Genomic DNA, 26004 nt, shown 5'->3' on the forward strand with positions numbered 1-26004 from the left:
GGAAAACTGTGTGTTGCAATGAGGAAACAGATAAAAGGCTTTTAAAATGTTTTACTCTTTAATGATAATAAACTTCATATAGCACCTTTCAAACACTTATCAAACATAAAAACACTTTTTTTTTTTTTTTAAATAAAGCAATTTGTTTAGCAAACAATTAGCCTAACGGGCTTTCTTTGCATTTGTTCCTGCAAACAGGCTGTAACAGCTTGGTGGATGTTTCAGAGTGCTTTGAGCGCGGACTGTTCTCAGAGCCAGGCATGGGCTCACTGCCGCCTTCCTGCTTTTTGTCTTGCGCATTTAAAGCACAATGCCCATATGTGCGCAGTCAATAAACGCAGACAAAGTGCGCAATTCTGGTTCTTCCCTTCACTTACCGTTTCCTGTTCACCGGATATCCAAAACTGTCACAGTTACAAACGTTTCTGTGTTTGTTTGTTCCCCAGTTTACTTTTCTTATACTGTCATTTGAATTATTTTGCCAAAGACTCGGCTGGGTCTCGGCCGAGAGATCCTCCGACTGGTTTTCGGAGTGCAACAACCCACAACCAGGCCTGAAGCACACCACACGTGCCGGACGGCTGTTACTCTTTTGGCTGTGGCCCAATTGGCGTTTGTTAATTTCCTGCTATTTTCCCCATGCCAGCCCTTTCCTTAGATGCAGGATGGAATCAGATTACATTTCATGCTGTTTTATTAAAAGACACGTGGACACAGGGTAAACCAGCATGAAGTCCTCAAGCAGCAGCAAAAAGCAATAACCTGTAGCTATAAGTGAAGGTGAACTGCAAGTATAAGTCCAACAGCAACTGTGCACGGAGTTCTAGTTACTAATAAATATTAGTCACCACGTTCATAAACTTATAGTTCATTTATTTGCAAGCAATTTTGACTAAATGAAAGGCTTAAATGTCACGTTATTCCTGCGCCCAAGAACACTTAAGTCTGTATTATCTGTCCTAAAGATAGAAATCAGAGAGAATCCATAGATTAAAACAAGGGGCACTGACTTTGTTTACAACCAACAGTTGTGTATTCCATTAAAATATCAATTAAATGTCAGAAGTGACAAATGAAAATGTGAAATGCAGGAATTGCATTGCTCTTTTTAACTGAATCCCCCCACATTAAGAGCTGCAAATCATGAACTAATACAGCGGAGAAACATACTCTGGAAGTATGTAGTGGACTTGCAAATGTCTTTGGCTTTGAGTATGTCCTTGGCTGCTAAACCCCACCTGGGTCTCTGGGTTTCCCTATCGGCTGCTCATAAACCTGCTTCCTTGCATCCTGGCTGCACTCAGCTGATGAGCGAGCTCAGAATTCCAGAGAGAATGTACAGGCATTGCATTGTGCTAAATTTACTGTTTAAGAGAAAAGTGTTGCTGCCATGATATATTTTAACACAGCTACACCAACATACCTCCTTATGTCTTTTTGATTCATAATCCTAGATTATGTTTAAAGAGCTCTTTCACCTCGTGCCCGACCTTGTGTTTCTGCTTTTGGATCGACACCTTATCTATCAAACCGAGAACAATGACAATGTTTGTAACAAACTGAGCTGTTAACCTTGCAGTCTCTCTTTCACATCTGTCTCTCTGTGTCCTTGGTTTGTTTCTCCTGGCTCACAGTATAATAAATGCCTTACTATGACACAAGGGGACTTTCCTGTTTGTAAAGCCAACAAAGACGAATCCACCATCAGAAAAATCCAGTTTGAGATTGGGTTTTAACAAGACTCTTGAGTCAAAAGGTTAATTATAGCACTTCTCTCACTCTTCTTGTTCTTGTTCTTGTGTCTCAGCAATAATTGGCTTAGGAACTCACCACTGTTTTTTTTTTACAGAACCAAGATGCTAATGGGGGAAGAAGAGAAAGATACGTTATCGGTTGTAGTTTTCCTTTCTGTGTACAGAGATGGATAAAACCAGAAGCTCTGTGTTAGGGCTCAGGAGTCTTCTTGTTTTTCTCTTTTGCATCTTTAAGAAGAATGGAGTTAAGGTCTGGCCTTGGAGTCCTCTGGGCACGGGAGAAGCAAGGTTAACACACAAGGAATAACTCGAGTAAAAAATACTGAGCGGCGAGAGCGTTTTCATCTCATATCCAACCTCAGTGTTGATGAAACTTTTCTATGTAAGTCAGTACATATTCGAGTCAGCCTGTGGCACGTGGAAGGGTAGGCAACTGCCCGGGGCCCCTCTCTTCCCTGAGGGTACCTATGTGCAATATAATTAAGTTAGTGTTTTGAACACCAGTGTCAAAGTCGGCAAGTCAGTTGATAGTGACCACCTCACTCTTAATCTCAGTGTTAATATCATCTCCCATCCACTCTCCTCCAAAGAGTCAGACAGTCTGCACCAGCCTGTGGTTTCATGTTTACTGTCAGTGAGAAGGCTCCCACAGTGCCCTGCGAACAGAAAACTGCCTGAGCGTGACAGACACTTCCTGTCAGCTGACCCTGCCCATGGAGCGCTTCTCCTGCTTCTTGGTCATGTGTAATTCTGCTGGAAACTCCCCTGCAGCCCAGCTGACCCTCCCAGCGCCCACAGACATGCGAATACACTGCTAACTCTCCATTCACTATTCGATTTAATTAAAAGTATAGATACTCTGTTTACAAAAATATACTTTGGAGTATCAGTTTTAAATCACGATAAACAAGACCGTATTATTTGTTAAAGCATGTGAAATCTTGTATTTAAACAACATGATATTTTCTGTCAGCACTCAGAGCCATGACAACAGTCAGTGTAAAAAAAAGGCCTCAGTCTGGAGGTTACATGGTCATGGTCGCACATCCCTCACTCACTGGCTTCCTGTTGGAGTGGGAATATGTGACAAAAACCGACGGTCAGCAGCTGCACTGGGAGAGACTGAGCCACAACACCAGCAGCATGATCTTCACTGGTAAGCTTATCATCTAGCTGCTATTAAAGACTTTCAAGGACTTTACCGAGGTAGGATGGCATCACTTGATTCCAGCTCCGTAAAGAGATTTTTGTGTTGTTCCACAGGCAGTTCATACGAGCACCAATGCTAGAACAGAAATTAAGAATATCAGTCAATCAATAATTTACAGTTTACACTGACTCTATTTTGTCGTTTTCCTGATGTGATGTTTCTGGGGTCAGAGGCTAACTATCAGGGAAGTAAGGCTCTGTCTGCAAAATTAGCCGCCTTTTTCCTTTTGAAGTCATGCTGTCACTAAATCACACAAGTGATCTCTTTTCCTATGAAATTCCTCACTATGACAGATGCCGTTTGAATCATGCACAAGGAGAGTTTTGTGTTCAAATAGTTGTTCTGATTGTAATTGCAGATTTGTTGTCTGAAGTGCAATATGTTGTGAGTGTGTTGTTTGGCAGTGAGCACAGAGAAGCAGTTTCCACACAGACTTACACCAGACAAGGAGGTAATGTAACTGTAGACATAGGATGAGTGTAATAACTTTGACCAAACCTCAGTGTGCTGTATATAATGTATATGCTTTTAACATTTTATCAGACAGTTGTCTATTGGTGTGTGTTATTTAAAGCAGGAGGCTTGCATACCAAGCCAAGTGATATTTTAATGTAAAGGTTTTTTTTATGCAGGGACACAGAAAATACAGCGATTATCTATCGACAAATTAAATGCATTGCACATCTTACCACGCTCACTCTTTAGTCAAATTGAGGGTTTTTAAAAGCAAGAAAAGAATAAAACACAACATTCACTGAGTGGTTTATTTGTTGCAGCATAGTTACTGTTCTCCTCATTCAGCTCCTGTCAACACCTACACCTCATCCCACCCTTTCTTCTGCTTTCTCTCCTTTACTCCCCTCTGCTTGGTCCTCTAGTGCCCTCTAGTGGCCCCTGGCTGCAGGTGAAGGAGCAGAGCAGCAGTGCATTTCTCATGGGAGTGGGCGCCTTTGCCTGTGGAGGAGCAGCACGGCTTCATCACCCAATACAGCCTCTACTGTCAGAGGGAGAACAACGCAACAAGTCGGTAAACGCACACAGAGACACACACCCACAACCACACTTAGATACAGTAAGAAAATGTTTGAAATGCACTTTGTTGTGTTGCAGATGCAACGCAAACGCTGTCAGGTGAGAAGCTGCACTACCGCCTGACTGGTCTGTCTGGAGTCGATCAGATCTATATGACAGCTCACACGGAGGCAGGAGAAGGAGGCGCCGCGCCACCTCTTTGGGTCACTGTATGTAAGAGCCAAGAGTTTTGCAGTTTTGCATTATTGTTATTTTGGTTAAAATGTTTTTAAATTACAAGATGAATGTGGTCTTTGTGATTGTGTGTTTGGTAATGAAAGTGTGTTTTGCCCGAGAGCAAATATTCAGAGAGGACCGTCCTGGTTTGTCCTTCCATCCTTGCTCCCGTGATCATTGTGGTTTTGCTTGTGATGACTAGATTACTGCATGTAGGCAAAGGTGAGATGATCTGCCAGTTTATAATGCTATATGTGAAGTAGTGCTGGATAGATAGATAGATAGATAAATTAAAAAATGAATTAATGTGTCCATATCATTTTAAGCATTATAACCATCACTCTCTTTTAACCACAATATTTTTTTTTGTTATGTTTTTATTTTTTCTATATAGACTGATAATTTACTTTTTATATAAATTTTTTCAGAGCCAAAATTTCTAATAAACTCTATAAATACAAAATGATGTGAAAACACTTTGGGAAGACCTATCGTTTTTATCACCAACCATACAATAAATGTACTGGAATTATTGTACTCTAAATATAGTGTGATATGTGCGATATGTAATGTAGTGAAATACAGACTGAGACTTTTTTAGTAGCTCTTATACATCAATTTCATCATGTCCACACTCACATTTGTGACATTTGGAGTGATCGCTGAACAGCTGTAATGTAGCATTTAGCTGTTAAGTTGCTTAAGAGTAATATTAAATGACTCATAGAACTCATTCTGGTAGTTCCTTAATACCTCTAGATGTTCCCGGGGAAGCTAATGTGCCCAGCTGGTCCAAGGAGTCAAACAGAGGGTCAGTTAGATCATGTGAATCACATTACATAGCATTCAGGGGCTATGTGGATTCTCAGCAGCATAGCATACAGTTTCATTTTCAGTTGAGTGGCAGAACATGAAGATAAAAGCTTGAACTTAGGTACGTTTAGGTATGTCCGAGTAGTAGCTTTACAGCTATATTAGCACATGTTTTCAATATAAGAGGTGCATGTGGAATGTGGAAGAGCAGGAAAAGACGTAGTGACGTAACTGCAACTGCCCCTCTATCTCATCTGACCTCCTGTTCCCCAGGCCAGGTTGCACCGGCTGATTAGGAGCTACGCTGTAATTGTGCAAGTTATGTATTTATGGAGAATAAATGCAAAGTGGCAACATAAGATGCTTGTGGGAGAGTAGCTAAATAATATTAATGTTTTCACTATTCTGCAGTCAGTTAGCAGCAGAAGATAGACAGTATATATTTCTTACAAGCCAGAATAACTAAACTACAATAGATTTGTTTGAATAAAAGTGATCTTTACATGCAGCAAATAGCTGCATTGCTTCCCCTGCTTAATCAGCTCTGCATGTAAATAATACATTGATCATGAGGCCAAATGAGCAGGGTTGTCTCTGCTGAGCATGTGTTAGTGTGAGTCTGAAAATGTAATTGAAATTCTGTGTATTGTGAGTAAAAATGTTCCTAATTTATATTTCAGTCGACTATAAAACAACAAGGGGCTAGCAGTGTAACTGGTAGCTATCAGTGGCCCAGCAAGGAACATTAAATGTAGCTCCGACAAATGTACAGTAAAGGAGCTTGCATAAAATATATCTAATTAGCGCCAGCGAAGGTTATCTCAGGTTAAAAACTGTCTTCTCTGCACACAGCTAGCAAAGACCATTTGTTCTGAAGGTTAACGCACCAATGTAGAAGCTTTTTTTTGTATCACAATGCAATTAATGACCTTCTGAACGAGAGTTAAAATGTCAGGACTACCCTTCACAGTGCCTGTTGCATGCTGCCAGGATAAAACAGAATATCTGGCCTCCAGTTCCTGACCCTGCCCTCAGCAGCCTGATTGCCTGGATCTCCAACTCTGAACACAATGAAAAAGTTCTGCTCTGATGAAGTGAGACACATGTCTGTATGATGAAGACTGTCACAGCACAATATCTTTGTGAATAAAATGTATGAAGAAATAATAGTAAATATGCTGTGTGGACCAGAGACCATTCTTCTCCCGTCTCTGAGCATATTTGTCTAGAAACAACCAGAAGGGGGCAGAGAAATTTCAGTTTTAAATGTTTTCCATGTACTGTTATACTCCATGTTGTTCTTTTTTGTACCCAGATATTCATTTATATGTTACTGGTGTTGCAAATGTGCATGAAGTCAAATAAAGCTGGAATACAGCATGTGCATGTAAGATTACCTGTTTATTCAAGGGTGCTGAACCAATAGACTTGGGGATAAACATGGTGTTTATCAAGCAAACAGAGTTAATTGTTAATACACACTCATGCCTCTAAAGTGCTGTATGCAGCCAGCAAGTGGTGGCCTGGTATTAGCCGCTGGTGAGGCTACATCCTGACTGCCTGGAGCAAAATAGCACTCTGGCTTGGAGTCATGCTGGTGTTAAGTCATGTTAATTTAGCCACAGCCCCAGCAGGGCGTATAAAAGTCTCTGCTTTTGATGAGCTGGAAGTTTTGTCCTCCACATTTTCTTGGACACCCACCAAGTGTGCTCAGTGTGGGTCCACCACCTACCAGTGACATGAAGGTGATGACTAATATGTTAGGAACTTATTTAGAATCTGTTTGCGTTCTAGTCCGCTCCCACATTAATCACTCTCATGAGAGGGAGAAGAGTAGGAAAAGGTGAAGTAGCCTATTCAACAGAACTGAGCAGCTCAAGTGTTTGCCCTGCGGGGCTATAATGAGAAGTGCATGATGGGATAAGATCATGTAGGGCTCTCAGCTCTGATGACTTGTGAAATAGGGGCAGAGCTGAGTCACAGCCTTAACAGTGCATTTAAATCCCCACCATTGATTAAGTCCAGATTACTTCAGATAATGCGGTCAAGTGTAAGTCATTAATTTCATATTATGACTTTTCTTTCTTTATTCCTTCCTGTTTTTTGACCTGACAGTGCAAGTTTGTACCTCGTTTACCGCCCTCACGCATCTCTTCTTGGTCTGATCTTCACAGAGTTTGAGTTATTTCTACACAACAGACATTAAAAAAAAAAAAAAAAAAAAAAAAAAAAGTTGGTTTGCAAGGCAGAAAGAAGAAAAAAAATAAGCTAACCGCGAGGAGGTTTTCTCTCTTTCTCTTTGCACGCCTGTGCGTAAAAAAAAAAAAAAAAAAAAACCGAGCCTGGCCATCAGATAGCCAGAGAGGAGCCAGAGGAGGAAGTTGGAAGGAGGGACCAGTGTGGTGGTGTGTGCGGAGCGAGAGAAGAGTCTACAGCCGACTGGATTCACCGGACGCTTCCAGCTCTGTGAAATCGGAGGATCTCTTCAGTTCTGGCTTTGTCCCCGAAGCAGTAATGCGCACACAGGGACGCAAGACTTCAGAGGTGCTGCTTACCTGCTCAGCCACAAGTTTTTTACACGCTGTCGTTTGAAGAAAGCCACGCACACACACATACACCTATGCTGTCAATGTCAGCACAGGTAGCGAAGAGGATCCCGGAAGAACTCGTAGTGCAGGTTACCAGGTCGTTTGCCTAGCCTGCACTCTTATTCCAAAGCCAGCGACCGCCGATGGACTTGTTTATCTTATTCTAAAAGTAGTTATTCTCTCTTATACTATTGACTTTCAACTAAATGAACGGAAAGAAGATGAAGGATCTGAGGAAGAAGAAGTTGTACGTGGTGATGGACGTGCTGTGCGTTTTAGTTGGTAAGTTATGGTTCGTCAGCATGATCTGCATTTTATCTAGGAACTGCACTTTACTGTTGTCAGCAAGAACTTCCGATCAAATCTTTCTTGCCAGTTGCTCATGTGTTTGTGTGTTTTGCGCCTATGACATCAACTTGGGGATTTTTTTAATACTGGGACCAGCGCGTTTGTTTATTTGCGTACACAAATGAAACGAACGCATGTTTCTAACCAGACGACAGATCCTCAGAAGAACACAGAAGTTTGTTTTGTTTTTTTTTGTTTTTTTATCCCAGTATATCTTTAAAATGGAAATGAAGCAACTGGATTTCCATGCATGAGTCCAACACTAACAGAGCAACACGTTTGTTTATGCAGATCCCAACTGGAATATTGTCCGGGCTTCAGTGTGACATGAACTTGCACCATAAGGCCATAAACACAAGAGGAAATATTCTCATTCTCCTCACAGGCTTGCTGCATGCTCCAGCCCACTCACCAAAAACCTTTGCCGGACTTTTGCTGAGCCTCAGGAAGCTGAATGTTTGTTTATGGAAAGTTGATATGCATGTGTGAGCCCCGCTTATTTCTCATTTTCTTCAGTATTTTGTCTGCCAGGAATCCTCTCAAGAATGTACAGACTTCCCCGCACACAGTGCATTTCTCAAGATATTACTTCCACTTGTGTTCCACACACCATTGTTTTGCATGTAAATTCAGTTAGGATTCATTTTTCAAGGGACTGTATGCCTTTTTTTCCCCTCTTCCATTGCTGTAGTAACTAGAGCAGATCATTATATTAGTTTCTGTCTCAGATGTTGAAAAAAATGAATCATATTAGTGACACATATTGTGGTTATTGTGATCAGCATCAGTCCTCCCTTTGTCTTTTGCCTTTAATCTGTAATGACTGCAGCTGAATAGGAAACGATAGAATGACCACGTTGTCATGAAAATAAGTATAAAGCATTCCATTGATTAATATCTAATTGTACAATAAAATGGGTATTAATCAAATATTTTACACATTAATTTATAATTTGATGAAATTCCTTAGTATTTACTTAATTGATATTTAAATTAACAATAAAAATAATGTATATTAGAAGAATTTACAAATTAATATATTAATCAACCAATAAATAGGTGGAGAAAAAAATGATAATGATAATGCGAGAACTACTACCTTCACAAGAATCTGTTTTCAGATGCACCCCCACTGATAATGTGTGTATGTGGAATGTACCACTGTGGTGGGACATTGGTTTACTGTGTCAATGCCACAGGCCCGTGACAGACATGCATTGCATAATGGTGTTTGGCGGCATGTTAGTCCCTTGTTGGGCCTATGTTGGCGATAGCGGTGAAGCAGTGGTGGCGGGAGGATGGAGACTGGGGATGACGGCTCATGCATGTGCTGATCTGCTCTGCTGTGTGGTTTTCAGAGAAACCCCCCTTCCTCTGGCTTTTCAGAGAGCTTAGGGGTATTTTTTTTTTTTCCATCTGTGGGAAGATCTACAGACTGCTGAACTTGATAAGCCTCACCATTTTGCTGTCACAAGTCTGGGATTAACGTCTGGGTTGGGTTTGGTCGGTCAGGTCTGGATGACTGCATCCCACCCTTTTGCCTCTCCCTTCCCTTTTGCCACCCACGTCACCCACCCAAATAATCATCAAGTCAACCCCAAGCTTAGGTTGAGGTTGCCCCAGCCATGTAGTAACAACATGGTAGAGCATGTAATTATGCTGACCATTAGCCTATATGGAAACAGACTTTTGAGTTGAGTTAGTCTGCATTTGTGTTGCGTGTGAATCTATTGATACTGAGTGTTATCCACTCTGATTAACAACTGCTACTTTTCTACCTGCTGCTCTTCAACTGAAGCCTTTATTTCTCCTACATTCACCTCTGACTGTAAATATTCATCTCCACTTTTGCACCTTACATCTAAGTCTCTTCAACCATCTTTTCTTAAGAAATCCCAGAGGCCAAATAAAAGCAGCAGATACAATCACAGAGCGATTTTACTTTGCCATGCTTTCTGTCACCCACACCCTGCCCTGCCCAGGTCAAACTAACAACTGTTCGTATCATATGATTTGTTTTTTACAATGTTCAACACAATCACTGAACCCCTCAATAGAGAAATCTGATGCTTAGTGGCCAAGGAGTGGTTTGCTAACACTTCAGACACTAGATCAGTTGTATTATTGGTCTCGTATATAGCTAAGAAGCCTGTCTGATCTATCATGAAGGACAACTGTTGAACTGTTCAAATATCTGCTTTGGTCTTGACGTCGTTGTTCAATTGTAAGCTCTTGGCCTCCTTCTTTCCTCTCCATTCTTTTCTTTGGTATCTCCCTCCCTCCCTCCCGCTCTCCTCTTCTGTCTGTGTAAATCTACACTCAGTGCAAATAGACGGTGGGTGTTGGCTCAGAGCGCAGAGAGGAAAGACCAAGGTTAACCTCTCCCTGCCTGCAGCTCGTATTCGTAGGTGCAGTGCTGCAGGTGCATGTCATTTGAGAGTCAGAGGAGGAGCAAACGCTCGCAGCATGACTCGGGTGCTGCTGTACGCGATATGAGCTGTGAGTTATGAGTAAGTAGTGTGTGACTAAATGACCTTGGGGCAATGTACTGGTGCGACACGTACTCACGCACACACTTTTTTTTTTGTATACATACTGTTTGTTGTGCTGTTGAGTACACTGCAACAAACCAGTTCTATGGAAAGTCTGTTATGTATGCGATGATAGACGCGTACACACTCACACAAATGTTTATTATATGCAGAGGGAGCAGTTAAAGTTCCCATTGTGTGATTATATTTTTTATTCACAGAGGTACCACTGTGCTTTAAAGATGACAGTGGGTTATAGTAATCATTAGTTTGCTTTATAACTCTCATATTTCTGACCAGGAGTTTCCTTTGTTATGAGTTCCATGGATATAATATCAGATACTTGTAGCCGCAGTCTGCTGACACAGCTTTGGGCTTGTTGGTTTGTCCTCCAGCTCAGGCCTCAAGTATGAGCCAGTGGAGTTTCTGATTTTCCTTTATAGCTTGATTATCAGATTGTTCTCTGTGTTTTATTTAGTTATTGACCGATTCATTACCTGACAAGATCGAGCTTGCTTCCCAAAGCACCCCCACTATTTCCTCCTATTATTTTTACCTTATTAGACTGTGATAACATTGTACGTATCCCCATGTTCTGTTCTTTGGCCTCGTTGGGTATCAGTTAGAGTTTGTTGGTGAAGCCGTGCTGCAGCGTCTCCAGGGAGCCGGGCCTCTCATGCGGTTGCGTTGGGAAGACTGATTGTCCTGAGTTCTCAGAGAAAAGCAGTGAATTCACTTGATGGGAATTGTTTTCCTCAGGAGAGCTGTGTCATGGAAACTGAAGCCCTTTTAACAAACAGGCACGTCCCTCTGAGAAATATGAGCCTAGTTTGTTGTGGTCGGTCTTTTTCTAATTATTTTAATTGCACAAGGATTTCCCGTTTACCATGTAAAGTCTTTTATCAGTCATCCTGGATGAGGACCTTTTGTCACGGTGGTTTGTTTTGAATCATGACCACATTAGAGTTCAGACATTAAAGCCGCATTCCACAAAAGTCAACCCAGGACACAGCTGATCTCAAACATTTCAGTGGTGAGCTGGGAGACATTTCTTTGAATTCGGCGGAGCTGCTGGACACAATCAGTGAAATCAGTGAATCTGTACCTCTGATACTGTATGATTATGATAATAATTGTTGTTTTTAGGATATTATTGATGAGAAACATGACAAACCTTAGATTTAGCAAGCTCAAATCGCCTGTAAAAAACAGCCTGTATCATGTGGCAAAATGGATGAATACATGTGATACTGATATTTGAAATTTCTCTGGATCACCTTGCACTACAAAACAGGTTGCACCTGCTGTTCTCACAGCACAAATGTAGCTTTCCAGTGTCATTTAATGGTAGATGATTGATTGCCATGCTGGAGAAGCACCTTCCGACATGTTTTATTCTTTCTAGTAAAGTTAGAGAGAAAACGTTTGCATCGAGAGAGAAGCCCGAGCGAGAGAAGAGGAGCAAGAAGCACAGTTCACATCTTGACAGGGACCAGGATTTTGGAAAAAATTTGCTCCTGATTTGGACAAACCATTTCACTAACAGAAACACTGATGTGAGACAAAAGCTAAACATAGTCCCACTTATGTACAGTAATCTTACTGCACTGTATATTTGGCATTAGGCAGATGTTTTGAAATGAAAACGCAGCGTCACATTTAGGGAATTCTGAGAGAATCTCCGTAACATTGAGGATAGTTGTACTCACTTGAAGTCCTCCTGCAGGCCTTTTATGGTTTAGATTTAAACCTGTGTGGCCTACTACTTTGATCTCCTCCAAACCCAGACTCTTTGATTGCCAACCCAGATTTAGCTTCCCCTCCCACCATTCGTCCAACCTCGCCTGCCACTCTGTCTCCTTCTGCACTGCTTGGAGCTAAGCATGCGTAAATGATGGACAGAGTGAAACAGCGGGATTAAGAATAAAGAATGGGCCGCAGCAGCAGCAGGATTTGGTGTGACTGGTGAAGTTGGGCGTTCCTCATGTGAATTAGAATTCCAGAGGCCAGCGCCGGCGGAGGTTGTAGGCTCAGCACATACCTTCCACATTAGTCAGTCCAGCTTGGGGTGACAGTCAGAAAGAGGGAGTGTTTAGTTGTTTTGCTACTGCAAGTCATCTTTGAAAAGGTCTGTAACATCACCTGTGTTGGTCCACTATAGGGCTTTGGTGCCATAGGTTTCTTGCTCATTTCAACAAATCATGTTTTGAAGTGGAGGGAGGAAACAAAAGAGAGAGAGAGAGGGAGGGAAAGAAAAAAAAAGTGGAAACACTGACTGCAGCTAAAAGAAAAAATGTTTGCCTCTGTGCTCGTCTGCAGTGGGAGGAGAAGAGAGTTGAGAGACTGAGTCAGAGATGGAGACTTAAGAGTGACACAGGGATGAAAAATAAAGAGGCAAGAAAGGGTGTTAATGTGAGAGGATACAAGAGCTATCGAGAGAAAGAGAAATCGGATCGGAAAAGGGGAGAGAAATACACAAGGGGATAAAGAAACTCGCTGAGTGACCTTCATGTTGGAAAGACGAGAAATGAGAGTGGAAGAAATTAGACGGAGAAGTGTTCTGGCAAATGTTCCAGCTGTGACCCTGAGGGAAAGTTTTCTACCAAGCAGGGCAGCCCAGGGGCATGAGAACAACGCACACACGGGCTTTACATGCCTTGAAAATATGCGTGAAGAAAAACCCATGTGTATGTTTTTCAAATGGAGTAGAATAATTGTCCACCCATGTGGTTCTGCAGGTGCAGCAGGTTATGTCAGAGAAACCAGGGCAAGTAGGTGTGAGGTACTAGGACTATGACAGGCAAATGTAGATGTGTGAGAGGGAAAGAAATGGGAGAAAAGGTCAGAAAAAAAAACAGAGGCAGAGCCTCGAATCTCAGCCCCAGAGTGCGATTGTGGTCCAAATGGTCCTGCGTAATTGCACATCTGCCAGCTAAATAAAGCACCATCCCGTTGAGGCCTCTATATTTACAACAGAAGGAGAAGTGTGTGGGAGGACGCTGCAATCAAGAGAATGACAGACAGGAAGATGGAGCTGCAGAGAGAAGAATGAATTACTTTGAATAAGAGAGAAAAAAAACAGAATGGAGGATGTGAATCAGCAGTGGTGGAAGAAATGAAGGGAAGGGTGCAAAACTCCTCTTACACTGGCATCTTTGTTTGTCACTGCTAATGTTAATGCTCAAATCTCCCATGATGCTCTTCTGACTTTTATTCTTCAGACCCTCTTTGACACGCAGTCATTGTCAATTACTCAGCTGTCTGTTCCACTAATACCCATTTCATCAGGGGAGACACTGAGGAAGTCACTGCACATGGATCCTAATTTGCAGCCAGGTAAATGACAAGCCTTAAACTTCCCAAAATGCAATTGAAGCCTCAAAAATGGGTCTTCCTTTATCTGAGACAGGAAAGTTTCAGCTCTGCATCCTGCTCCTTCAAACAGGCTCCCATTAGGCACTCAGGCAGGAGATTTCTGACTGGCCGTCGGAGATTAGCTTCCTGGCTACATTCCAAACTGGCAGCATTTTCCGCCACTCCATCCGTAGAAGCAGGTGCCTAGAAAAAAGGTTCTCCTGTTTCCTAAACAAGTACCTCAACCTTTCCTCCATATATATGTGTGTGTGTGTTCTTTTGGGTTTTCTCGCCAGAAAAATCCACCATAGGTGTCCGAGTTTAGCTCAAGTCAGAGACACTGCTCGGTCTTTAGGAGGAGACAGCTCTGGAGCAGAGGCAGTTTGGGTTGTGGGGTTGTCTTGTGGTATCCCGGAGACCTAGTTTGTCTGCAATTGGATCTATTTTTGCCAGTAAGCAGTATGTGTATTTGTGTGTCTGCTTTCCAAGAGAGTGGCTGGTTTGTAGATATAAGATATAATACACAGGAACACTGATCATAAGACACACACACGCACATACACACCTCAGGATGTACCACTTGTTCTGCCCATGACGACAGTCCAGACTTTTTACATCATTTCATTTGAGCACTTTTATTTCCATCCAAACTTGTAATTTACGGCCAACAAGTTAAAGTCGGATGTCAGCTGAATTAGTGCTTCATTTATGAATACAGAAATGAAAAATTCATCCTTCTTTTTTTTTTTACAAGCCAAGGGAGGGTTATTTAAGGCCAGGTGCCCTGACTTCACTCAGTCTGTAAACTGTGTGGCTAACTGGCAAAATCCATGTTTGGTTATGAGGATTTAGTGAGCTAAAAAAAAAAAACCTGTAAAAAATGAAAAAAACCTTTAGCATATGGCTAAATGGATGAATACATGTAATACTTGAGAATTCACTGTCGCAAAAAGTAATTTAACCGTTCGTGAGCATGTTAAGTGGGAGAAAATATATTCCACTAGCCAGTGGCGTCTCTCTTTGAAGCTTTTCACTTAATTTTTCTGCCACTTCACTGTGATTAATGGCCCCGCTCTGGCAAGTGTTAAAAGCTTCATAAAACAGTTTGAAGTTACACTACTATGTGACTCCAGTATAGAAACAATTATGTCCTTCTGCTGGTTCAAAGTGACATTTACCATGCTGTTTGTCCAGGCCAATCTTACACAAACCTTTAAAACATAACGTTAAATATTTATATGTGTTAGTATTCTCTCAAACAAGTCTTTCCTTTGTTGCTGTTTGCAGTTCCAATGTGTTTTTCATGTTGCGCTAAATGCAAATATTCTGTGCTGCAGTTGGTATTGGCTGATGTCATGCCACCATGTCTCCATCAGCTGTCATGACAGAAAACCATGGATTCATCCCCCAAACCCCAAAGATGGACACAGTTTGTCTTCATTTCTGACTTCTGTTTTGAAATAGTTTTTAAGGTATTTGACATGCTGTGTAAATTTCAGTTGTCTCCATACAAGATATAAACCAGAGTCTGGAAATGTTCAAAACAATATTTTGAAAATACTTACCGTTGAAAGAAACTGTGCTGAGAATTGTGAATTTCATGGCTTTCTCTTTCTTCATTCTATTTTTAAAACCAAGCAATTGCAGAGAGACATTCAGTCCTTCAGAGAATATATCAGAACCTTGAAGTATTTGTCACAATAATATCTCCTGTAATGAAACTCTGAACGCAACCATTTGTCAGGAATGCTAAAACCAGCAGCAGTGGTTTTTTGACACACTGCTCTGTTCTTGACAGCTGGAAGCAGGATGCAGGATACAGATGCTGAAGCTGCCACCCCAAAAGCCACATCAGTAAATCCATATCAGGGTGCTCCCCTGAGGCGCCTGAGAGAGGATGTCAGTTAAATACAAGAGACCCTATATAGTGCTGTGGTTTTCACAAACTGGATTCTGGTGGTGCTAAGAGGAAAATATACGGAATAAGACTTTATACCCCTGGTGCACCATGTCCTGACACGGCTGCTAGACGTGTAAACAGGGATTCAGTGGGCATCTGGTGGTTAGCTACCATGGAGGGACAGGTGCCAGGCAGCTGCTGTTGCAAGTTACAAAATTAAACTTTGTACATCCACAACAGCAAAGGGTAACCATTAATATAAAATATAAACTTAATAAATCCCCTCGAGCCATTCTATAATAACTTTGCTTAATGCTGGAGAGTAACATTTTTAAGACTGAACAGCGTTTGATAGCGGATGTTGACATTTAGCATTTCACCTTTCATTTTTGTTTTGTGCATAACTGAGAAGTGTCGAAACCTGTCAGCAGCCCACATAAGTTTTACTAAAACATTCAGTGCTGAAATATTGCATTTGGGTAGTGATCCCTGCCCTTTTTAAATTTTGTAAGAAGATTGGAGCTTTTTGTGTATTAGTCACCATGTTGAAATGAATTGGTATTTCTTTGTTTGTGCAGTCTAAACCCAGCTCTTCCAAGGTTGGGTTACGAGGTGTCCATGTGCGATGATGTGTTTATCCTAATGAACGCTATTGTGTATTCTCTTCTAAAAAAAAAAAAACACAAAGCTTCTGTTTTGCAGCTGCACTTCCCCCACTGAGCCAATGAGACTCTTTGTCTCTACAGTGTCTGTGAGACACATGTGTGCAGTTGGCATGACATTAAACAATGTCTGTGCTCATCTCACTGGATATATGCAATGTCAGATGAGAGCAAGACACTGTATGGCATTGTAAAGGTGTGATGGTGTATTGTTTATTGTGAATCACAGTTTTTATTAGGGGAATTTCTTGGCTTGATTTCTTAATTAGTGGTTTATTATAAACCTATTGGACCTGGAAAAACTGGGTTTCATTTTCTCTTTCAGTGTCCCATATCAAAACACTGTCAAAATTTAAAGGATTAACATGTCATACATTCTAGTGTTTCAAACCTTTATTATCCATTGAAAAATGCTGTAAGTATTTGACTCTATTCATACATTTACAGTAGGCTGTTGTTCCATATCCATCATGAGAGGTTTCTGGGTGGAGTTAAACCCGGTGTTACAGACTGTTCACCTCAGCTGAATCCTGATCCACCATCCAGTTGTATATTTTCCCTCAGTCTCAGTCTTCAGTATATGTGGACTCTTGGTCTCTCATCAGTCAGTCTCGCTGGAAGTCCTCCTGGAATTATGTCAGCTGCACACATTTTTTGAAAGAATGGGAGGGGTGCACTGCTCATTTACACAGAAATGTAATACTATTGGTGAGCGCAGTGCTTTTCCACTACTGTTTTTCTTGTATTTAGTATGGGGCTGTATGGCATTTCCATAGTGCCCCCAAGGGCGTGTGCCGATATAGCATTTTTTGCTCTGAGCGCTTCTAGTTGAAAATCTCTGAACTTTTCAGAAAGACGCTGATGTCGTCCCTGTAACTCCTTTTAGGGCAATCTATCAGATGGGGCTGGGCTCGTGACCTTGGCAACCAAGAAAATGGAGGAGAAGTTAGTCTTGGCTGTTTATCGGGAACTTTACGACATGTCGTATATAGAAACCACAACAAAAGAGACAGAAAAACCAAATGGTCCAACTCAATGGCAGTAGTAATATTCTGTCAAGATATTGTTGCCATAGACACAAAACCCAAGCGCATATGGACACGTGCCCAGTCTGTCTGCTATGGTGGTGGTGGATGTCAGGGTGGAGAATACATTCCTCACTAGGGCTACAACTCATAATAATTTATCATCAATTCAACCGTTAATTATTTACAAGCCTAATTTTAAGTATACAATAAAGATTGGCTAAATATCTATCACAATTAGGCTCCCAGAGCCCACGTTTTGTCTAAGATGTTTGTTTTCTGATAGTACCTGATGCCACAAAAGTAAGAATTACTACTAAATCCTACATTTGTGAAGCTGAAACCAATGAATGTTTCACATTCTGACTTGACCAGAATGACTGCTCGATTACCAAAATGATTTGTGTCCACTGAATAATTGAATTAGAGGTGAAATGATTAGTCAGCTGATAGTACAGTTGCCCGACTGACAGAAAATGAGTTGCAACTATTTAAATCATCAGTTAATCCTTTGATTCATTTTTAAGCAAAACCGCCGGAAATGATTTGCTTTGACTTGCTTAAATGTAAGTATTTGTCATTTCTCTAAGTCATCTGTGAGAGTAAAATGAATATATGTGGGTAATTGGCAGATTAATAGGTAATGACAATAACCATTAGTTACAGCCTAAATTGGATAATTTATTGATTAACTAATTATTTTGTCAGTACTCCACTTTTACTAAGGCTTAAGGTTGGAAGAATCACCTCCGGCTTTGCAGCTGTGCAAATTAGGTTTTCTCCCACATCCTGTGTCTGCCTAGAGTCATAGTCCAGCCCAAATCTCTTTATTATGAAACACGCCCCACTATAGCCTTGAAGAGGGGAAGTAAAAACTTAGAGGTTAGGTCAGTTTGGACTACAGAAGTTAGAATAGATTCCAATGGAAAAGAAATATCAAAATGCCCAGTGTGACTTCTCAAACCTCTCTCACAACACAGTCCACTTCTCTGCTGTCTGTTCATAGCCAGTAGGTAATATATGACTTCCAAAAGGACAAGCAAGAGAGTGTCTTCAAAAAGCATTCATTAGCCTGTGTTATACCTATTTCTGAATGTACTTAAGTTTTACTACATACACACACAAGTGAAGGGAGTTTGTCTGTACAAGAGAGAGAGAGACAGAGGAAGAGAGTGAGTGAGTATTTTTGGCGCAGATGTTTTGAACGTCTCAAGGACACCATTCGTGCTTTCAGAAGCCTTAAGCAGCTATATTTGGTCTCATTTTTGCACACAGCCACATCATCCAAAAGAATTGTGTGTGTTGTGTCTGCATTAATTTGTGTACAGTGTAAGTGTTTGTACAGTCCTGTGTCTACTGGGCGTGTGTGTGATGTGTAACTTCACATATGCCCGTGCATGCCGGTGTATATAAATACTATGTTCCACTGTGTATTTTGGTAATTCCTTGCTGTGCATTTCTGCCCTGACATTTAACTACCAAATGTTTTCTTTCCCCTTGTGGGTTGTTTCATCATTGTGATTTTAGACCTTGAGGTCCGGAGGGAGAGAGAAAACAATTTAGCTATCTCTAAATGTTAGAGAAACATTTTCACTTCCCAACTTAGGAACTGATGTAATGTCTGAAAACCTGTAGAAAAAGAGACAGATGTTATTCCAAACATTTTTTTCTCAAATATCTAAGTCCATTAACTTGGATAATCCAGTTTCTTGGCAATGACCAAGCTTCAGATATTACACATAAACCCCAAAAGCATTGTTTCTCCAAATATAGTGAAAATTCACTTCACTTCATTTATGATCCAACCCATTCTGTTATTTCATTACAGCGGCGCTGCCCTTCATCATTATGACCATCGTGTACAAGCCATATCAAAGAGGTGTTTACTGTGACGATGAGAGCATCATGTACCCTCTAAAGCCAGACACCATCACTCATGGCATGCTGGCAGCCGTCACCATCTCCTGCACTGTCATCATTGTAAGTTTTACACAGAACATCAATCTCCCCTCTCTGCTCACTTGGAGTTTTATTCCTCTTCACCTCAGTAAAGCCAAAATCAAGGAAATTTTACTGGATTTCACTCATTTAACAACATCCTGTGCTATTTGCTCCATTACTAAATGGCTTTTAGGAACTGGGCAAAGTGTTGATGTATAAGGACGAAAAACAAACCCTCGCTGTTCTTCTTCTTCCCTCAGATCTCCTCTGGAGAGGCTTATCTGGTTTACAGCAAGAGGATTTACTCTAATTCAGACTTCAACCAGTATGTAGCTGCACTCTACAAGGTAGTGGGCACCTTCTTGTTTGGAGCATCTGTCAGCCAGTCACTGACCGACCTTGCCAAGTACACTATCGGCCGCCCGAGGCCTAACTTCATGGCTGTATGTACCCCTAAGATCTGCATGGGATACATGCAGGTGATCAACTGCACCGGCAACACACAAGACGTCACAGAGTCCAGGTAAGAGGAGAAAAACAGGGTATTATATTTGGAACATTGTGCTTAGAGAAGAAAATATGTTTAAATTAAAAAAAAAAAAACAATGAAACTGATATTATTTAGGACACTTATTAACCAACATGCCATAAGAAAGAGAAAGTGAGACATTGTTTAATACTGTTTTGGGAATTGAATCTACATGATGCAAATGAGATGCCTCAGTGTAAAATGTAAAAGTTACATTTGATTCTCTGTCTTTTCCAGATTGTCCTTCTACTCTGGTCACTCCTCTTTTGGAATGTACTGCATGCTCTTCCTCGCAGTAAGTGCAGCACATGAGCCTCAATCCATTACTAAAAGACCTAAAACACAATATAAATATGCATATCTGTGTACAGTAAATATGGAAATATCTCACTGTGAATCAGGCATAACATTCCCCAGAGGGGCTCAGCTGAGAAACAGGCTTTTGCATTTGGACCTGTACTCCGGGGCTAATTTTTGAGAAGATGAAAAGGATCGTAAAGCCACTTTGTGCCTGTGGACACAAAAAGGACAAGGCAAGAGTACAGAGGAAGAAGGTGGATATGTGAGAGGAATAATCTGGAGGCCTCTGCTGCCTTTTTCCCAGCAATGATGAAAGCGAAGCATGTGCTGTGTTCTGTCTTCCAGGTCTATCCAGTTCATTACCCTTGGCCCCATCTCTTTCTGTTAAAAGCCAGGCACCAGTGCTAGACAGCAAGTTTCAAGAGGCCAAGCAAAGCAACATTGTTCAGCTCAAAGAAAATAGAATTTCAAAGAGAAAACAGAATCTCTCCAGCTAGTGTCCAGCCCCTGTCAGTGGTTCAGTCTGCACTCTCTGTTTTGCCAGGCAAATACTGAAAACAAACAGAGCTAAGCTGTGATATCCAGCCTGAGTCATGTGTTTCTGAAAAATTCTCCTGCAGTGTTCAGTGGAGAGTGTGGCAGGGGGACTGTCGTGTGATGCCAAATGTTGCACCTTCGACAGTAACCTAGCAGAAGCCCAGAGAAGTCTGTACTGTTGCCAGGTTCATAATTTCTTGGCGTCTGCTGCTTACCAGTAAAAAAATGAGGGTTTCGGTCCAGAGTGGACATAAATAAGACTCGGCTAATACTCAGCACCTTTTTACACTTCAATCCAATTTGAGGCATACAAGCCACTGTTTCTGCATTAGGGAGACACAAACTGATGCTCTAAATAAATAGGCTTTTATTATCGGTGTCGGGAGTGAAAATTGACAATACAGCAGACTGATAGAAGATAGTACAGCAGACTATGTATTTAAGCAATAATAGAGACTGCAAAATATAAATTTGACTGCTTCATCAGGCTATATCACTGTTTATGTCACTGCAAATAGATGCTGAGCTCTCTCTTTTCTTCCTTTTTCTTTCTTCTCTTTCCCCTCATCCCCAAACAATCTACCACCCCCTGCTCTTCTTCCTCTCTAATCCCCACTCCAGCTTTACGTGCAGGCGAGACTCGTGGCTAAGTGGGCCAGACTTCTCCGGCCCACCATCCAGTTCTTCCTGGTGGCCTTCGCGGTGTATGTGGGTTACACCCGAGTCTCTGATTACAAGCACCACTGGAGCGACGTGTTGGTGGGGCTGCTGCAAGGAGCGCTTGTTGCTGTACTCAACGTAAGTCTCCAAGACAACATTATTCAAGAAAAGCACTGCAGAATTTGAGAGCTTCTACGTGATACTTCCATGATATTAGGAGAGTCCGCACTTCCCCCAAATGATGCTTCTATGATCTGGTGTCTTGTCCTGAGCAGCTCTAAACACTGTGAATAGTTCATTTTTTGGCAATTTAAATAAGCATTTATCTCATACAGATAAAAAAAAGCTTTTATTCAAAACATTTAACTCTTATCTTTAGAAATAATGCACGTCATTCTCTGTGAAGCCTTTCCAGACTTATACCTGTTGACATTTTAACTTTGAGTCTAACTCCTGTGGTTTCAGGCTTTAGGAAAATTAAACATGGGTGGGACTGTCCAGATCATAAGAATCACATTTAAGCTTCAAAGCAGAACAGCTGCTGATGAATCCATATTTCAGCTTTATGTCATTCTCACAGGAAAAATATGTATGGACAGGAAGTATGGAGGGAGTGTGACAGCAACAGCGTGTGACTTGACACAAACCCACACACTTACACTGGCAGGTTCTCAGGCAATAAGTCCATTCTCCCCACTCCATCCAGCTGGGCTTCTTTATTGTTTGGCCACTTCCCTGTTTTGATTGAACCACTGTCAGCACCGCCTTGTGGAAATTCTGGAATGGTAGTGTGTGCGTGCGTGCGTGCGTGCGTGTGTGTGTGTGTGTGTGTGTGTGTGTGTGTGTGTGTGTGTGTGCGTGTGCGCATGTGCGCATTTCCATGTATGATTAATTGGGAAGTCAGCCCGCACTTTGGCCTTCACAGTGCTGTGTGCAATTAGAGACCCTCCTGGGCAAAGTGTTTTATGGCCTATAGTGGTTGTGCCTGCTTTCTGTGTGTTCCTCTCAGATGTGCATGAGTGTGTAAGTGTTAGTGTGTCACTTAACAGCTGTGCACAGACCTGTCCAGACATATTTAATCACAGTTTCCAGCCCTGCCCTTACCTCCTCTGTATCCCTCACATGCTTGACTCTCCAATCTCTGTGGGGAAAAATATCCCCTAGGTGACCAAAACTAACCTCTCCTCTCCTCTCTCCTGCAGGTGCGCTTTGTGTCGGACTTCTTTAAGAAGCGTCCTCCACGCTGCACTAGCCAAGACACGGCTGATAGCGAAGAGCCAGAGAGGAAACCCAGCCTGCAGATCGCAGATTCTGATCACACCAACCATTACAACTATCACCACAGTCCTGGCTCTGTGTGATAGTGGGACTGACGCTGGGGAACAAAGGCTGCAGCCTGCAGACCCCAAACCTGTGTGATAGGGTCCAATCCAGGGGCTTCAACCTTGATTGTGCAGTTGACAGTGTTTAGTTTAGGGAATAACCCGAGTCACCTGCGGACTCTGTAGGCTGCTTACTGCAGGCTCCTGATGCCATGTGAGACATTCTATGAAATGTAAAATTTTGGAGTGTCTATATAAGGGCTGGTTGCAGACCAGCCCTTATATGTATTTCTTTTTGAAAGGAGTCGGGAGTTAGGCATGTAGTCTGTAGCTTGCAGCCTCCAAGCCCCCAGCTCCCTCCCTTTGTGCAAACCACTCATCCCCCACCTGCTCCCCAACCACTGGACTGACTGAGGGGGCTGCATCCCATTGCAAGGTCTCTGAGCCCCCTCTCAAGGACACCATGATGACCTCCTTTTCTCCTGTAAGAGAGAGAGGAGCATATTGTTTTTAAGACATCGTTGTTGATGTTAAAGTGTATTTGCTTAAAGCTGCATTGAGCGAAAAACTCCAAGCCTACAGCAGCAAAAGTGTGATATACCTGTTGCCTTATTAAGTGTCTGTGGCTAATGTTTTAGCAAACAAGTGACACAGCAGTAGCAGAGAAGCATGGGCGTGCCAATTACAGTCCTTTTCTGGCCATCTGATGAATGTAAGTCTGATGTTCACTCTGTTTATGCCCATATTAGCCAACAAACTTGCTCTCTTTGGCTTGTTTGAAGTTTCACTTACTTTACCAGCCACTTGTTAAATTAATCGCACCGCATTGCTGGAAGTAGCTAGCTAGGAACAGCTGCCCACAGTTTTATGTAATGTGTCAGTAAGAGCTGTTGGATTTTGGTGAACCAAAACAACAATCCGGAAGTGCCTGAAAAATGTAGTGATCTGGGTGTTGATTCACAGAGAGATTAGCAGTAGTAGTCTTCTCTTTTTACAATACTATCAAATGTATCGCTTAATGGAGCTTTAATGTGTTTTGTATGTTTTTAATTTCCATATATAGAGTTTAATTTAGTCCATTGTTAGTGCACCTTAAGCTGGTTACACATTAGAAAAACTGCTGCAAATGATAACAAATTGTTGAAATGGAAGTCAGTTCACAGTAGTTGAGCTAATTTCTTTCCATATATCAAGGCTCACGGGCTAAAAATGTCAGCTGCAGGCCATCCCAAAGCTGCTTTGAAAGGAGATGTATATCAACCTGACCAACATTCCACACTATAAGCAGCATTCAGAGATAATCCTTTGATCTGCACTTAGCTCGCAATACATTCCTGCCACGTCGCCTAACTGCCACACATACAAAGGTCTGGGTATCCGAACAATACCAGTACAAACAATAAGATGTTTTTTAAGTGACTATTCAGGTTTGTCCTTCCTCGTGACTCACTATTTATACCAAGCCTGATTCACTAGTAGCCTACTAGAGATGTCATCTCCCAGCAGTTATTCTATCCTTTAGTGACCGCTGTGCTGTGTCACTGCCCAGGTCCAGACAAGTGTCTGACCTATCCATAATGAGTCAGATTCACCTTCAACACTAGTGATGCTTTTTTCAAAAATGTATAAATTTAATTGTGGAGTTTGTGATTGGTTCATGTTTCCCCTGTGTGTAATGGACTGCAGAAGTAGAAACCATTGATGCAGATAACTTTAATTTCTGTTGGACTTCATGTGTCATACCACTACATAATACTATACCGCCAATCAAATATTAAGAAATTTGGCCTCTGTTTTTTGTTTGTTTTGTGTTTTGTTTATTGTTTTTTTCTGTTTTCTTTTCTTTTTTGTTTTTTTGTTTGTTTGTTTTCTGTCTTATTGTGTCTGTTTTTTTATTTCTTAAATAATAGTAATCAAAGAAGGATGAGACAACCATTTTGAAAATGGTGTTTAATTTATTTTAAGTACAAGAAGTTCTGTATTAACTCTAATATGGTTGGAATTGCCAGCGCTGTTAAGGTTTTTGTGCAATCACCCCTGCTTGCCACTATGAGCCACAAATACTGTACTATGTACTATCTACTAATACTACGAGACACGTTTCATGTTCTGTGAAGGATGTGTACATATATATATATACTTGTTTGTTTGTTTTTTCACTTGTAGGTAAGTTTTAATTTCACCTGTACAGTTTGCTTTGGCCTGTGCCTTCACAGACTGGTGCCTGTTTGAGTTGCCACACAAACGGATCCAATTCCAGGTCCAAACATAAGCCAGATGCCTTGGCAGGGCTTTTAAAGGGCTGTTGTAATGATAAAAGGTTACATACCCAACTGTGTTTTTGAAGCTAGTAAGCTCCATTCCCACTTCAAAGAGTAGTCTATGTTCCTTTTCCCCTTCCTGTGTTGATAGATGGGGTTAATTTGTGAATAAGGTCTCCTGTACAGTTCTTGTACAGCATGTAGACCCCTGGAGGACTGACAACAGATCAGATGGACCTCAAACTTGATAGGGGGGAAGCAGGAAGAAAGAGAGAGAATCTCACCTGGTAGTGATTGTGAGGCCCTGGAGCAGAGCTGGGTCTAGGGAGAGGGTTAGGAGTAGGGGTGTGGGGATATTCCATGGTGAACCTTGGTCCCTGGGGACTTCTACACATTTAAAACACAGATTTACAACAAGAAACAGCTGGATCTGGTTACAATGAAGTGCCCCCCCCCCCCCCCCCCCCCCCCCCGCTCCCTACATCTAAATCATCTGTGCATTACTGCAGCCAGACTAATCGCCCAAATGAGGATGAGGATGTAGAAACGTCATGGCACTTGATTCCCCTCTAGTTATGTGGAAACCAAGCTTCTCAGCTGGTAATGTGGCTCCATGTGTTTTCATGCTTTACTGGATTAGTGCTTTAGAATGGGCACTGGTCACCTTGTAGTTATGGTTATTGTTGTGTTTGCTTTTGTTCATAGATTATATCTATAGTCTCTAAATCAGAGAATTTTAAATAAAGATATAATCTGCATTCAGTTATATTGTTTTGTTTTAATATATATTCATTTAAATCACTGATTTTATGACAATCACAGTACGCCTTCTAAACTGTTGATGCCAAGATTTTGAACCTTAATATATTTCATATCTACAGTACTTGATGGGTGGTGATGGTAAACACGTGTCTGCAAAAAGGAATTTTACTCCTTTTGGGTCACAGATAATGAAATCTTTGACATTAAATATAATAAACTACATTATTGCAGCAGCAAAATTTCAAGATGTTCTTGGCAA

The 26004-nt window shown here is 41.5% G+C and overlaps 1 protein-coding gene across 1 annotated transcript; it reads left to right on the forward strand.

Annotated features, from left to right (window-relative positions):
• The first annotated feature begins 6856 nt into the window (after nucleotides 1–6856).
• Nucleotides 6857–25741, forward strand: plpp2b (phospholipid phosphatase 2b). Its single transcript, XM_056378985.1, has 6 exons — nucleotides 6857–7895; nucleotides 19262–19413; nucleotides 19635–19897; nucleotides 20141–20198; nucleotides 21362–21538; nucleotides 22603–25741. The coding sequence occupies exons 1-6, from the start codon at nucleotides 7820–7822 to the stop codon at nucleotides 22759–22761; spliced, it is 885 nt and encodes a 294-aa protein (XP_056234960.1). The 5' UTR covers nucleotides 6857–7819; the 3' UTR covers nucleotides 22762–25741.
• Nucleotides 25742–26004: the final 263 nt, after the last annotated feature.

The sequence above is a fragment of the Seriola aureovittata genome, chromosome 6 (assembly GCF_021018895.1).
Source record: "Seriola aureovittata isolate HTS-2021-v1 ecotype China chromosome 6, ASM2101889v1, whole genome shotgun sequence".
In the NCBI taxonomy this organism is placed as follows: Eukaryota; Metazoa; Chordata; class Actinopteri; order Carangiformes; family Carangidae; genus Seriola; species Seriola aureovittata.